The sequence below is a fragment of the Neodiprion virginianus genome, chromosome 2 (genome assembly GCF_021901495.1).
Source record: "Neodiprion virginianus isolate iyNeoVirg1 chromosome 2, iyNeoVirg1.1, whole genome shotgun sequence".
Classification (NCBI taxonomy): Eukaryota; Metazoa; Arthropoda; class Insecta; order Hymenoptera; family Diprionidae; genus Neodiprion; species Neodiprion virginianus.
The window spans coordinates 27,377,008-27,392,799 of record NC_060878.1 but is presented as its reverse complement, the minus strand read 5'-3'; the positions used below and the strand labels follow the sequence as shown (position 1 = coordinate 27,392,799).

At 37.9% G+C, this 15,792-nt stretch overlaps 2 protein-coding genes across 3 annotated transcripts in view; one reads left to right on the top strand and one right to left on the bottom strand.

Annotated features, from left to right (window-relative positions):
- LOC124296969 (uncharacterized) overlaps positions 1-15,792 on the bottom strand; it is a 127,513-nt gene that overhangs the window by 111,101 nt on the left and 620 nt on the right. Inside the window, exon 2 of the mRNA XM_046747475.1 lies at positions 12,522-13,050. Within this exon, the coding sequence (XP_046603431.1) occupies positions 12,522-13,050 (529 nt within the window). The remainder of the gene's footprint in view (positions 1-12,521; positions 13,051-15,792) is intronic.
- LOC124296973 (trypsin-1-like) lies at positions 139-5,835 on the top strand. 2 transcript variants are annotated; one of them, XM_046747478.1, is made up of 6 exons: positions 139-194; positions 1,220-1,394; positions 1,854-1,998; positions 3,542-3,658; positions 4,920-5,075; positions 5,184-5,835. In XM_046747478.1, exons 1-6 carry the CDS (start codon positions 143-145, stop codon positions 5,325-5,327), a joined length of 789 nt encoding a protein of 262 aa, XP_046603434.1. In that variant the 5' UTR covers positions 139-142; the 3' UTR covers positions 5,328-5,835. The 2 variants fall into 2 exon arrangements, with proteins under 2 accessions (XP_046603434.1, XP_046603435.1); XM_046747479.1 differs by lacking the exon at positions 3,542-3,658.

Genomic DNA, 15,792 nt, shown 5'->3' with positions numbered 1-15,792 from the left:
ACACAGAAGTGTTTTATCTCTGAGAACAGGCCGCGTCATTTCCCTTATCTGACACAGATCATTTGAACTTTTACGCAACTTTTTTCATTTCTTTACTATAAAAGATCGGCAGTGATTGAATTCTCTAATCACTATCGTCAGAATGTGGCTTCCGAGTGCAATCCTATTTTCTCTATCGATCGCCACGTGTCGCGGTGAGTATTTTTGTGTACACAAAATCTACCAGAAACTGATACTAAAAAAGTAAATTGTCCAATTAGGAAAATGTGAAAACATAAATTCACAACGTTTTTTAACCAAACATTCGATTTATTGTGCATATTTTTCCAAGTGGTTGAATCATTCGGTATATCATAATCACTGTGTTAAATGCAGCATGATATTTCTCTCGCGTGATCGATATTATGTTTTGCTCATAGGTCGATAGGTTCTTCATTATTTGGAGTAAAAAAAAATATTTACTACCCTCCTAAATGAGTAGACTACTTTACCTGATCACAAACCGCATAACCAATTTTTGCAATTATTGTTAACACGTTTAAGATATCCAAATATTGTAAAATAGGGTGAAAATAAGAAACCCGAACGGTATTTCAAACTTATCTGAATGCAAAGAAATCTAATTTCGGTTGACGGAACTTTTTTTAAAAACATATCAATTCTTTGACCAGTCGAATTCATCGAATGTTTGAAATTAGGAAAAATGAACAAACTAACGTACCGACGTAAAAGATTTCGGAACAATTAATAAACTCGAACTAAAATTATATCGTTTGTTGAGTCGCCTTACACCCCAAATTTCAATTTCCCGAATCGAAAATTCATACGATATGAGCGACAAGAATACTTGTGCACTCAAATAAAAAAAAAAAAAAAAAAAGAAAGAAAGAAATCATCAAATTAAAAATCATTACCCCCAATACCGATTGTCAACATTGCCATCAACATAAATCTTGTAAGTTCTCTAAGAACGAATCGAGTTTTTTGAGTGCTTAGAAAAACAAGCAAAAAGAAATGCGGAAATAATAAAAGCCCGCTGAAATATAAAGAACTGAGTTTAGGCCTGCTCTTATGGCATTAAATATTTTGATTATTCATACGGAAGAAGTCAACAACCAAACGTAAATTCATGTACAACGAGATGTAAATCCATATTACGAGACAATATATACGAGACTTTATTCGCCAACGTGGCACCCTTAAATTTTCATGTTTCCAGGGTACACGTTACCATTCCCAAGCAGTCTCGGGCGTATAATCAACGGGGAGACCGTTGAACCAGGAGAAATACCGTATCAGGTATCCCTGCAGCGTCCAATGGACCGTTTCCATTTCTGCGGTGGATCAGTCATCAGCGAAACATACGTAATAACCGCGGCTCACTGCGTTCTGGGGTGAGAATCAGAGGCTCAAACTTATTTCAACTTGCGGACCAATTCGATAAACCGTTTTACACGAAGTAATTTTCATTCCCATTCTATTCCACCGTAGCGCAGGGTAATTCGTTTATTCAATTTCCTTTCATTGCATACGCGTCTGAAAAGGGTTTTACTCTCCGACTACGAATGAAGATATATTCTCCGCGGAATGTTGAACCGTATTCTTTTGAAAATTATGTTTTTATAGTTCTATATACCTCATTTTTTATCACCAAATAATTTCGAACCCATGAGTGATACGATTTGAAAACCGAGGATTGTTGCCTGAAATGGTCCTACATTAATGGGGGACGAAATATGGATTACGAACTGGGTTTGGTCCGATTTCAGACCATTTAAACCTTGATAGTTTCGGTCTTGTATAAACATCGCGAAATACGTTGAGCGAGCTCAGTTTTCAATTTCAATTTACAGCCGATTGGCGAAAAGTGTGATCGTCGTGGCTGGAACCAACGACATCACCGAAGGGCAAGGAATCATCAGAAATGTCCGACGAATCAATACCCACGAGGGCTACGACCCAAGAGACGCTTATAGAAACGACATCGCTCTCTTGAAGGTATGGGGCTCACCTGTATTGCACACCCTTATCGTAATCACATTATCGAATAACGGTGCAATGCGCTCGATTTTATTCAACGAATTGTCATTTCCAATTTGAGCCATTGAATGGTCTTTGGTACCTCTTATTAAGGAGTCGGCGAAGAGATAAATGAATAGTTTCGAATCTGATAAGATTGGCAGAAGCTACTCTTCAAAATTCCGACGTCATTTATGAATATTAAAAAGAATTCCTAAGCGTCGTTAAATGATCGATGATGTTCTGTGAGTTTGCTTTTTCGAAAGCAGTAGATTTTTTATTTTTATTCAAGGAATTCTAACGTGTGTATAAATATGTAGGCGAGATTCACCGGATAAATTCTCAGTTTTCAGGATTTCATTGACGGTGAAATCAGGTAATTTGCTTACATTTACCATTATTTTCTTTCTCGTAAAATACCGCTTGATAGCCAACAATTTGCTCGTTGAATATCGTGAGAGTACTTTATCCGCAATTTTAGATAATTCTGAAATTCTCAAGCGTTGTATTTCACGCGAAATACTTATACCTTACAGATAACTTCCGCGCCAATTCGTTTCGAAAAATACCTTATCGTCTTCGGGAATTTAAGCTGCGAAATCCACTTGTACGAAATTACATGTGTTAGCGAAAAAGCGCGAAAAAGATTCTTAGGGATGAATCAGCCATACCGTATGAATGAAAAGTTGGAAAAAGAGAGAATGCAGTTTAGAAATCTCCGTCCATTTTGTTTTCGATGATAGTAGTGAACAAAAATTAAGCAACATCTCTGTTACGTGATAAAAATGGATCTCTGCAAATTCGAATAATATCAGCTAACACATGAACAATTTGCGGAGAAACCGTTTGGTGATGGGAATATTTAGAATGATGGGACTCTGGTGTTTTTGATGCGATTATAATGTTTGGGACGTATTTCATAACCACATGCCCATAAGTTATCTGAAAAAAATTTAACAAATTTTACGATATAGTATAGTTGTAACGAAAAAATGTAATTATTGTCGAACATCTGTTGTGCCGTATTTACAATAATGTATTTTTTCCACTATTGATACAACTATTTGTAAAATTCTTTTCATACAACCTCTGGAGATCTCGACGTTAAACAAAATGAGCCAAAACATAACATAATCGAATCAAGAAGACCGAAGTCTGATCATTCGAAACGTTTCAACCACAAAACCTTTTCTGAAATTGTTGATATATTATTGTTAGCTTGTGTTGTTTCAATCAACCCGTATTGATTTTTATTAGATATTAAAGATGTTGTTTCACTCGTGTTCATAATCATCGGAAAAACAACATTACTGGCCATTTTTTAAATAATCTTATTGTCCTTTTTTAACTTTCGATTCAGAAGGTTGATTCGTCCTTAAATCGAATCCAAAATTCCGGCATTGAGTACACGAAACATAAATCTAAATATTGTCTGTGAGTCATTACTGAGCGTGTGTACGTTACCCACGCTAGCGAAAAAAACCAAAAAGGTGAAAAGCAGACATCCAGTTTTAAATTTCAGCTCGCTGAACCTCTTCTGAAAGTGCCTAACCTCGTGGAGTACGTCAAACTTCCGAGTGCGTGCCAAGCTCTTACAACTGGAGAAGCTGCTGTGGTTTCCGGATGGGGACGAATTCAGGTATCCGTGTGTGTGTGTGCGAGGGTGTACACACTGAACATGTGTATTTTACAACAAATACTAACTACGAGTGAAGGATTATTATACTTCTGGCACTCTGTTGATTAGCCGGAACAGCGTGAGTTGACTTTGACAAATGACGAGAATTACGTACGGATTCGGTGACGTTGTGATTACGTTCGAGGAAGCTTGATTTTTGTGTTCATGAGAGAAAAATTTATTTCACTTGACTAATTGTGAAAAATTATCGAGACGTGCATTTACAGTAAAGTGATATTCGGCGGTTCTCGTATGTATTCAAAGTCGATTTTACGTCTCGTGATCTTGGATGAAAAAAAATTTGCTCCAGAGAATAATTCGGTTTTAAACGAAGAATCGAAGAAGATCGAAAAAAAACCGCTATCATTTATTACCTAAAAGTGGCATGAAATATGTTGTGAAAATTTTCGGTAGTCGTACTTAAGAGCTGGATTTCTTTCTAAAGAATTTGACTAACCGAAAATAGAATCGATCTAACCATCATTGATCTTAGACATGCGCAAAGAAAAGGCTCCATCCAGTTAATGATCAATAACCATTGAACGACCATTCCCATACACTTACTGCAGAGCCTTCATACGATCATTTGTTCACTTGATGGGTCAGGTCATCGCCGTATTTAATCGGTGAATGCCCGACACCTTCACCCGCTAACAATTTGAAGTATATTTCGAATGTCCCAGTGCAGTCGGAATGCAGCAAATACGTTTTTAAAGAGCATCGGTGTGAACTGCACCATTCAATTAATTCCAATCGAGGGGCCATTCACTTGAAAATCCAATCCATCAATACGGATTTCTCCTGTATCGTGTGATTTTCGTTGATTTCCAATGTATAACCAAGTGATTTTGCTCGATTTCCAATGACTTCCTGGCGTTCTAGGCAATTCTCAGTGATTCCTGAATTCACCGCTTTAATGGGACACCAGAAGAAACGACTGGCAATCATAAAAAACGCTAAGAAATCATTGGAAAGCAATGTGGGTCACTTTATAAAGCGGAAATCAATGAAAGCATGGGCCAAGATATGAGCCAATGGAATATTAATGAATATAAAACCACCTCCGCGTGATTTTCTCAACGCAATGATTTCCAACTGTTTTAATTGATTCGATTGATTCCTCCGCGTTATTTCACGGAATATAATATTTTAATCGCCCAAGGTCCTTTTATTCTTACGACGACGTCCTTAACCAAGTGAGCGATGGGTGTGAATTTTTCAGGAAGGAGGTCAAAGCCCGAAGCTTCTCCAGAGAGCGACGATCGAGATATCGGACCAGGAATACTGCACGGCAATTTACCATGAAACATTCAATATGGAAGTCGATGATTCCCAGGTGTGTGCGGACGTACCTGGCGGTGGAAAAGGATCTTGTCACGTGAGTTCAACAAATGTCGAATAACGCGACTATTTGACGAAGCCTACCAGAGTGAATTACGTCAATTACGCCAGTAATGAAAACTTATTAAATATCTCGGTTCAACAGGGAGACTCTGGAGGTCCTTTGACCGTAAACGGCGAACTCACTGGTCTCGTATCCTGGGCGAACGGGTGTGCTCGAGAAGGATATCCGACGGTCTATACCAGGGTCTCTCAGTTCCTGGATTGGATCGAGAAAACCGCAGTATAGCCGACGTAAAGGGGTTGGAAAACGAGCGTATTCCTCAATACTTTTCAACCATTATCAAAGAATTCTTTTGAATTGCGAGGACATAATCGAGCCTCGCTATCAAATGATCCAGAGCACTTAAAACTCCCTCACTTTTTCCAACAAAAGTTCCGATTTTAAGACGGTGGAATGATTTCATATGGTAGACCCGTTACTTTTAACGGTCCATTTTCTAACCATCCTCCCCAACTTTCGCCCGTCGACTTTTTTACCACAGCTATACAATCAAAGTAAGCGTTTCACGTGTTTATAGTACGCGGATCATCGAGCTATGTTAAATTTAACCTTGTCGCAAAAATGCGGAGAAACCGTCGCAATTAGCGACATTTTCTCAGCTAATAAATCAAATTCCAACACGTCCTTCGTTTTAAAATTCTGCTTCACGACTGTGGGACATCATCTGTATAATTGTATATACGGTAAGAGAATAAGAAAAGAGAAGAGCGGATATTGACCGCCACTGTGACATATGATTAAATAAAACTGCATATTCTCCTACACACACCTGAAATGGGTTCTATTTTTCATTTCCTTCGTCCTCAATTTTTAATACACAGAGTCAGTGGACTGTGACTGGAAGAACAATCGAACAATTTTGTTATTTGGAATACCTTGTAGAAGACACGTGGTACAGTGGATACGTCATTTTAAATCCGGTCGTCTGCACGGTAAAAGTTCGCTTATACCGATATGAGTGTTTGTGTATACAGACATATAATACATTTACACAATATCTAGATGCGCGAAAATTTAATTTCCGAATGTTTACAGCGAGTATTTGATTCTGCGATTGATTTTTTTTTTTTTTTTTTTTTTTTGCGACTCCAAGGTCCAATGGAATTCAAATTGAAATTCACGCAGCATTGAATTCTGAAATATCATCATGTTATATGTACTTATCTATCCAGACACCTGTTAAACCCTATGCCCCGATATAAATTTCGATCTTCAAGAATCAGTTGCGCTGTATGCGATATAGTTTCTACACTGAGAAAAATTTCATTTGTTATAGTAACTGGAAAAATTAATTCAAAGAGGTATCGTTAAAAAACTGTTTAAATATTGTTGAAATTACGAAAAACGCGGTATACGTAACCATTTTGCGCTATTGTCGATCGTTTTTTGGTAATTGCAAAGCAAAATTAGTTTGTTCGGTTTACTCTACTTTTTTAATTAAATAAGGCTTTGACGTCAATTCATTGTTGCACAAGCATTAAATTTTCGCAACAGTTGCAAGAAAATCTTGTAACAGCGATCGTAATGAGAAAGAATAGTAACGGATACTAGACTTTCCGGTAACAGTTAGAAAACTAATTTTCATTTTGTACCTAGAACTATATTTTTCGATTGTGGTAAAAAATGAAAATAGCTGGAACTAAAAATTTATCTGATTGTGAGTGTAACACATCTGCACGGACTTCAGACATACTTCGATCTACGAAGTTTGTATATTCAATCAAATTGAAATAACCCCTCGAATTGAGGCCGAAGGACGATAAAATTCGACAGACATAATTTATCGTACAGTTTTTTTTTTTTTTTTATAAAAGGTGGTAGAGTGGACCGAGTAGCAAACATCTGTACAGCTTGAAAATATTTTGCGATGCCTTAAAGCAAGGACCAGAACTTTGTATCACATGACTAAAACTTAATAAAGTCCGTGGTAAACGTCAGGCTTTATTTCACAAGAAAAAGCTTCGTTTAATCTTCCTCCATGACAAAAGCGACTGTAGCCTCTGTTCTAGATTACGATATTGAAGAATTTTTTCACCGTCTGTGAAAATCGGCTGGAACGATTAAGTAGGACAATAAGAGTAAACAAGCAATTTAATGAAGAAGCCGTTCTCAGCCTGGGAGAAAGAACTATTTAAATACGGTCTCCGGTGACGTTTAACGGAAAGGCCATTCTTACTTAGATGACAGAAATACTTGTTGAAATAACAAGCAATTGATCAAGATGACTGCGATTATTGAAAATTATTGCGAATCACTTGCAATCACATGAAAGAGCTGAAGAAACAGCGTAACAAGCGTTGAAAATTACGAAAATCGTTGCAAGTTTTGCGGTAGACGTCAAATGATTTCAATTTATTAAAATTTCATTGACTTTTCGATCTTATCACGTAATGTTGTCAATTTCTGCCTCACTGAATAGTTTTCATTGTCTTTCATTGATTTCCAAACCTTCTAGTTAATCTCCACTGACAGCCATTCCACCCTATCCAGAAATCATTGAAAATTGTCTAGAATATTATTCGGCAATCATTATCGCATTATCAGACAAAAATCAATAGAAATCACTCGAGATCAATGTTGACGAACTGAAATGATCAGTTTGATTAGCAAGTGAATGTCCCCTCGCGTCCAACACACTGAAAGAAATTTTTAGCTCCGATTACCGCTCAGTTCTTGACTATTTTTATTTTTTACCACAATCGAAAAATATAGTTCTAAGTACAAAATGAAAATTAGTTTTCTAGCTGTTACCGGAAAGTCTAGTATCCGTTACTATTCTTTCTCATTACGATAACTGTTGCTATATTTTCTTGCAACTGTTGCGAAAATTTAATGCTTGTGCAAGAATAAATTGACGTCAAAGCCTTATTTAACTAAAAAAGTAGAGTAAACCTCGGAAACTGATTTTGCGTTGCAATAACCAAAAAAGGATCGACGATAGCGCAAAATGGTTACGAGTACCTCGTTTTTCGTAATTCCAACACTATTCAAACAGTTTTTTTTTAACGATACCTGTTTTACCGAATTTTTCTAGTTACTATAACAAATGAAATTTTTCTCAGTGCACCAAGAATCAAGAAGAGACGATGAATGTGCTTGCAAGCTCTGGAGCACGGGAATGGCGGGTCAGCTGACGGTGAGATCAATACGGTAGGTAAGCCGCGCGATCGTGCGTTTTTGGGTGCACTCCTGACCCGGAACTCATCCCCTGGGATATAATCGGAAAAATCGTAACTCCGGCAACGGGGTAGCGTTAACCTGTACTTACGGGGGTGAAAGAACCCGCAACAAAGTGACGCTGACGTCGTGTTGATTAGACTAGTCACCCGTCGGCAATGACGGAGACGAACGTTCGACGGCGATGCTCACGAAGTCTGCCGAACCCCCGTGAAACCGCGAATAAATTGTATAAAGAACATCGGTAGGAACGTGAACTGACTTTGATTGACAAATGGGAGAAAATTTAGAAAATATACGGTCACTCTGTCGTTCGGCTGATTTTTAGCAAACCTTCGGTATCTGTTAGCCAATAATTATTTTAGTACCGTTGTGGCAATGTCCGGAAAAAAATTTTAAGTTTTTGTGGCACGATTTGCGGTTTAAACATGTAGCAAGACGTTAACTATTATAAGGTTGCACAAAAATCTTGTTAATTTTCCCGGTTTTAAAAGTTTTTGCTGATAATATTCGTTGAATAAAACGATTTTTTACAGGCACAAAGGTGGAAAAGTTAAATGAATAACAAATTCAGGCAATTTGAGTGAATAAACACGAGTATGCATCGAAATAAGAAAATTGTCTTTGTCGGTAAAGTACGTTCGTTGTGCAAGACTCAAACAAGCTAAATATTGATCTTTGATCTCGAGTAATAAACTCAGAACATCAAAGCTTAAACCGAAATAGGTTTAGGAATTTAGGAAATAGGAATTTCGTATTATAACATTGCTCAATTTCGTATAATGAAAATAAAAATCGTCAACTTTCACCTTTGGCGAGGTGAAACCATCGACCAAAATTGTTAACGCCAGTGTAAACAAGTCGCGTACAGTACAACCCACGTTGTTACAAGTCGTTGGTTTGCTGTGAAAGTGGTGGGAGAGGCCCGACTCAACCGAGCAGAAAACTTTTGGTAGGGATAACGCAGAGAAATCGTGATGGAAAGGATCAACGATACTGCCTCACCGCTAATCGCGCTCAAATTTCCATCGCTTTTCACTCATCCATCGTCGCGTGAATTTTTACACCTGATTTTCGCAAATCAAAGAACCTTTACTGTTCGGTTGAAAATTAATGACGGATTTTTTATGCAGATCAAAAATTCTCGCGGCTGCGCATCTGACGGTACATACATATATGTAAATATTATTCGAGACATGATTACGTAATATAAAAAATGTAGAAAAAAATTACCAGGTTCTTTTAATTTTTATTCACGGTTGGAGCTGTTTTACTTGGTGGAACGAGCCACTGATTTAGTTCTTAAGTGTTGAAAAATGTCGATATCCGAGGATTTAGAAATCGGTACAGAGATAAAAAAAGATAAATTTACAGATCGTTCGCGATCGAAATTTTTTGATTCGAGTAAGAAATAACGATGAAATTTTTATGAAGCTACGAATGTGTCGTCAATTTTTAAATCTTCTGAATTTAGAATAACAAAGAATTATAAAGGATAAAATCGAGAGCTCAACGCTAACAAAAATTTTAATCGATGGTGTTAATAAAAAATTAGTATGTAAAACGAGTTTTGTCAGGATAACGATTTCAATATTGTTGGTGTTGCAAAACAATGTGATACGGGTAACTATCAGTGTAATTAAAGCTGTCAATAATAAACTTCCTGGTTATTTAACTTATTACCAGCATCAAATTAGCGCAATATTTACAACAAAAATAAAGTTTTACTGACCAGCACAACCAAAAGGAATATATATAACAATGCTAGATTTTCTAGTCACTATGTACAAAACTTATTTTTCTCTTGAATCCAAAACTATGTTCATTGGTTGCAGCGGATGCAAATAGTCAAGGACTGTATCACAACCAGGACTAGAAATTGCTATCGGTAAGAATAACGAATGCAGAGTGAGCTTTTTGGGGTTCCGATACGAGCACTGCTCGTGCTAGAGAGCAACTGTGGAATAGCGAGGTCTAAATAGGTAGAAAGGTATGCGAGCCAGCGAATAGCATCGGGTGAGAACTAAGGGTTCGAGGTCCGTTCTGAACATGCGCGGAATTTGCCATTTTTGTTACCGACATACGGGTTAACGTGCCTTTGATGACGAACATTGATCCCCGAGTATCTGCGTCACCCACGAGTCTCTAATTAAGCCTTTGACTTGCGAAAACGCGTCATAGTTCTCGTTATGTACACACTTCCGTAGCTCGTGCTTGTCCGTGAAGACTTGGATCTAGTGCGGTTGAAGTTGACTATAATCTTCATACTATACCGTATGTGCCCGCTTAAGAACATCAAATTTTACTACGCAAGTTTTGATTAAGCTTGCTGAGATTCCGCTGCAATATCAACCGTTCGCGAATAACGTAAATACTGGTGGAAAGTCAGCTCAAGTTGCGAAAATGACGATCGAAGGGGTTTGCCGAATGAACAAAGTGAAAGCTCGTGAAATAAAATGAAGGGAAACATAGAGTCTAGAAACAGGCAGTATATTCAAGATTTTAAAGAGTACACTGAGAAAAATTTCATTTCTTGTAGTAACTAGAAAAATTCGGTAAAACAGGTATCGTTAAAAAAAACTGTTTGAATATTGGTTGAGATTACGATAAACGAGATACGCGTTACCGTTTTGCGCTATCGTCGATCCTTTTTTGGTAATTGCAACGCAAAATCAGTTTCTGAGGTATACTCTACTTTTCTAGTTAAATAAGGCTTTAACGTCAATTTATTCTTGCACAAACATTAAATTTTTGCAACAGTTGCAAGAAAATATAGTAACAGCGATCGTAATGAAAAAGAGTAGTATCGGATACTAAACTTTACGGTAACAGCTAGAAAACTAATTTTCATTTTCTACCTAGAACAATATTTTTCGATTGTGGTAAAAAATGAAAATAGTTAAGGACTGAGCGGTAACCGGTACTAAAAATTTCTCTCAGTGTATGATCAGTAGTTCCAGGATTTATGAGGGGTTTGTTGTACACAACTTTGTTCCAATAACAACAAAGGCATCCCAAATTACGTGAGGACAGAACCGAGGTCTAACATTCGTCTGTTGAGTTCGTTTCACTAACAAAAAGACTTCGCATCCATCGCATAGAAACTTTACAAAACTCGTACTATCGTACTAAAAAACTTTTGCTTTAGAAATGGATCCTTACAACTCGTCACGTCATTGTGGATTGTAGATTTGGGTTAAGCGCTGTTTCCTGAACTAGAAAAAACTTACGGTTGTCTGCACAATTGCGGTCGGGCAATGATCGTCATTTTAGAAAGAATATATAGGTACTTTAATGAAATAGGAAAATTTGCAGATTTTTAGACGAACGCAAATGCATATAACTTGCATGTCATCGAGCAACGATCAAAGGTTCTGAACGAGGGGGCGATTACTCAAGGAAGCCATACATTTAACAGTTGCAGATCAAAATGTAAATTAAAAGGAATTCCGGTGACTGAAATATTCTTGGAAGTAACGAAGAATCGATAGAGATTAGTGAAACCATTGGAAATCATTAGGAATTGCTTAAAATCATTTAAGAGCCGGAATCGCGGGAGTTTTTGGAAGTCTCACGATGAATATAAATGATTTGAATTTGTTAACATTCCGTACAAGTTTATCGTGTATTTGCGACGTTTTCCAGTTTGCCAAGTGATTTCGATTGAGATTTCGAATGATTTCACAGCATTCTTGGTGATTTATACCGATATCCAGTGATTTCCTATGATTTCCTGTGATTCTGTCAATCAAGGAATCACTGAATAACGCCTGGAACATTCGGAAATCATGAAAAAATCAAAAGTAACATTCGAGATCTATGAAAAACACTTTTGACACGGTATCGAAATCAATAGAAATCGGTCGATATCAATCTTTCATTCTATACATATTCATCATGTGCATTCCGATGATTTCTAGATTACTTAGTAATTTCCAATGTTTCCACAACATTTTTGGTGATTTATACTGATATCTAGTAATCTTCTATGATATCCTATGATTCTATAAAATCGGTAAATCACTGAATATCGCCTAGGCCACTCAAAAATCATTAGAAATCAGGAATAAGGTTGAAAATCAATGAAAACCACTCACGACACGTGAGCGTAATCAACAAAACTCGTTCATAATTAATATCAATGATTTAGAATGATCCATACGATTTCCAAGCGAACTCCAACCCTCGATCCTGAACGATCAACCACTCAAACACAGAAATGTAACTTTGTCAAGAACTCACCTGTTTCCTAAGGGGGGTAGCGTGCTCCTCCCTGCTCCTCTCGAACCGTTCAAACTTAAAGCTGTTGCTGCGATAAAGTTCGTTGTCACTCTGCTGTCTGCGGCAGAGGCGGCGAGTTAGGGCGCGGGGCCTACAGGGGGCGCATTCGGTCGCAAGCTCCCAGTGAAGATGAAGCATCGCAAGCTCCGCAGTGCACCTCGCCATAGCGCAACCGGCGCGCCTCACGCGACACTTGACGCGCTTTATCCGGCCCTCGGAGTTGCTCGGCTTGTGGGTGCAGGTCTGAAGGCTCCCGGGGACGCAATCGGCGCACTGAGGGGCCCGAGGTCCCCGAGTTTTCACCGCGTGCGAACACGGCATCGCTGTACAATCGCACGCGGGATCGGAAGCTCCGGATTTATGAGCACACCCTGATTTATCCGGGCAATCGCAAGCGTTCGTCACTTCCGGCGTCGGCGTAACGCGGCGTCGCGGCGTGCCCGAACTCGTCGTGTGGTGGTGACAGGACCCCTCCGCGTTGCACCCGCATCTGCAAAAATCAAATGTTAAAAATCGATCGGTAATTTACTTGCAATTCAAATGAACTGATTTGCAGTGATTTCTATTGATTTCTACTTCAACATGCGATTTTCGTTTACTTTTCGGGTACCAAGTGCACCATTTCCAATGATTTCTTAAATTAAGGCCCCGCTGACTCGGCGTGTCATATATATATATATATTTCGTGATGTCAGAAACGGGGAAATTTCTTTGACGAATCGTGCGAGAACGAGGCTGAAAATCAGACTAGACAATTTCTCAAATTGTAACTTGAATAAAAGTCTGCTTTTGTATCTCAGTCATTGCTAACAGAGATCTATGATAAGATTTTTTATGAATAATGACGATCGGAACTACCGACTTGTTCAATATTCACCCCTTTTTACGATTTCAGAATTGTTTTCTTCACTTCCGACAGGGAGATAGGGACGTATAAAAGCACACACGTAATCCGGGAAACGCTATTCAATCAGTTATCTTTCGTAAATATGGAATATATCCATTATCAGATGCCAAGAGTCCGTTTATGACCTACAAGAAGTCTGCCTTGACTTGATTTCAATGGTCGGATCTAACGGAACTGGCCAATGAAATCAGCGGCCAACGTTGAACGTCCAGAAGGGCTGTAAGTGCTTATGACGTCACGAAATGGATATTTACAAGCCAGGTCAGCGGTGCCTTAAGCCTGATTTACAACGATTTTCTAGCGTGTTACGAAATTTTTTGTGACTTATAGAATGCACCGAATGACAGGAAATATGGGGCTGGTGGTTATTTATAATTTCATAAAATTTCTGCACTCGTTATTGAAATAAAATTTCAATAGAAAATAAATTATTCCACCGTACTAAAAAATTCTTTCATAATTCGTTACTTAGGGGATCTCGTCGTATATCGGTAGAATTACAAGCAAAACTATAACACTCGGAGTTCATACACCGTTTGGCGACACAGGAGAAGTGAAAAGCTATATGCCGAATCACCGTTCCAACAAAATTTGCTTCTATACAAAAACCAAATTAGTATAAATAAAGACTGTGCTACAGCTGCAGGATAACCGAAGATATCTGAAAACGCATTGAAACAGGCGAACTTAGACGTATCGAATAACACGAACGGACATAGAAATATATAATATGAATGGTGATTAAAATGGGTTTAATATTCCTGATGAACGACAGTAACCCAAGAACAAAAGATCCCAGTGTCGGTAACTACAGCATCATACTTTGGATGAAACGTTATTGACCTTCTTATTGTGTTGTCAATCTCGAAGAACGGAATTCGAACACAAATACACACGCACACAGGTTTCCTTTGTTCTATGAGTTGCGCCACACTTCAAGCGTATCCCTTTTCTGTAATATGTGGGAGGCTTCACGCGTTATTAAAGTCTGTTATGCAGACGTAGCACAATAAATCATGCATTATCTCTATAGGAATGACAAGGGAAATTCTACTCGTCCCGCATGACGCTACAGAGTGAAGCAGCGAGTAATTTGAACCATTTACTGTGGGGAAATATATACACATGTGCCACTCTTCTACGACTCTGATTCAAATCGTCAGGTTATCCACATGAAAAAAAAAAAAAACTTTTACAGTGTTTATAAACAACACCTTGCTCCAAATTTCGTCTATAATTGTGGGGCAGCAAAACCAGATGCAGACTGGTTCATTATTATTTATAGATATACCGTGTGTTATGAAATTTTGAAATACTGCCTGCGTCACAAGTCCAAAATTATCCGTTTTGAATTTTACTGGACGATTTATAGCGATGCAACATCGAGAGATTGGTGCGTAAGCTTCTTGGAATAAGATCATTCATTTAGTCTGTTGCACGAAGTGGACGCAACAAAGTATCCGATTTATTGTTGAACGAAGAAAAATAAAAAATTTGAGATGTTCAGATCGCAATCGGTTAAAAGTTACACCGATAAAAATCAAAAGCTTAGATAGATTGGTAGAAAAAGTAGGTAAATTCACCCCCAATTCGAATAGACCTAGTTCTAGCGCAAGGGTTCTCTTGAAATCAGTAGGGATAGGACATCTGTAGACTCCCACCCCCTCCATCTTCAAGCGTGTAATAAAACCTGCAGTGAATGAACTGAAACAGCTGTAGAGTAAATTGGGCAATCAGAACAAACGACCGTAGCGTAAAATGTAAACGAAAAATCAGTGAACGAATACGACCTGTGATAATGAAACTGAACCTTAGCAGACAGCCTGCAAGCGTGTCAAGCTTTTTACAAGTATAAGGATAATTCCTCGCGGTTTTCCGCTTGTAATTTTATTAAAAGTACAAACTTTTGGGAATATTTGACAAAATCATATTATTTGTCTTCATTGCCTCAGTTTAACAAAAGTTCTCTAACTCTGGCTGCTAGGTTTAGGAGCAAAAACCATTTAAAAAATATCTAGCGATATTACTTTTGCCAATGATGGTGAACACAAATGAAACACATCTCTAATTAATACAAGTTCGAATAACACAAGCTAAAATATCAGCGATTTTAGAAAAGGTTCTATAATTAGAACGTTCACATTGATTAAGCTCTGGTGTTCTGGGACTAATTTTACTCGGCTTTCGATCCCAAAAAATTTTCTAACACCCATTTACGAAAGCTCACAGGTAATTGGCTTGGATTTATTTTTGCTCAACAGTGAAGAAATTGTTCTTTCATTCGTGTTCACTGTCATTGTCCCGCATAAAATTGCCGAGGATTTT

Excerpts from the sequence above, each read along its gene's own strand:
- LOC124296973 (XM_046747478.1), top strand. The coding sequence starts at position 143 with ATGTGGCTTCCGAGTGCAATCCTATTTTCTCTATCGATCGCCACGTGT. Across the intron at positions 1,395-1,853 it reads GCGGCTCACTGCGTTCTGGG|CCGATTGGCGAAAAGTGTGA; the intron begins GTGAGAATCAGA and ends TTCAATTTACAG. Across the intron at positions 1,999-3,541 it reads ACGACATCGCTCTCTTGAAG|CTCGCTGAACCTCTTCTGAA; the intron begins GTATGGGGCTCA and ends TTTAAATTTCAG.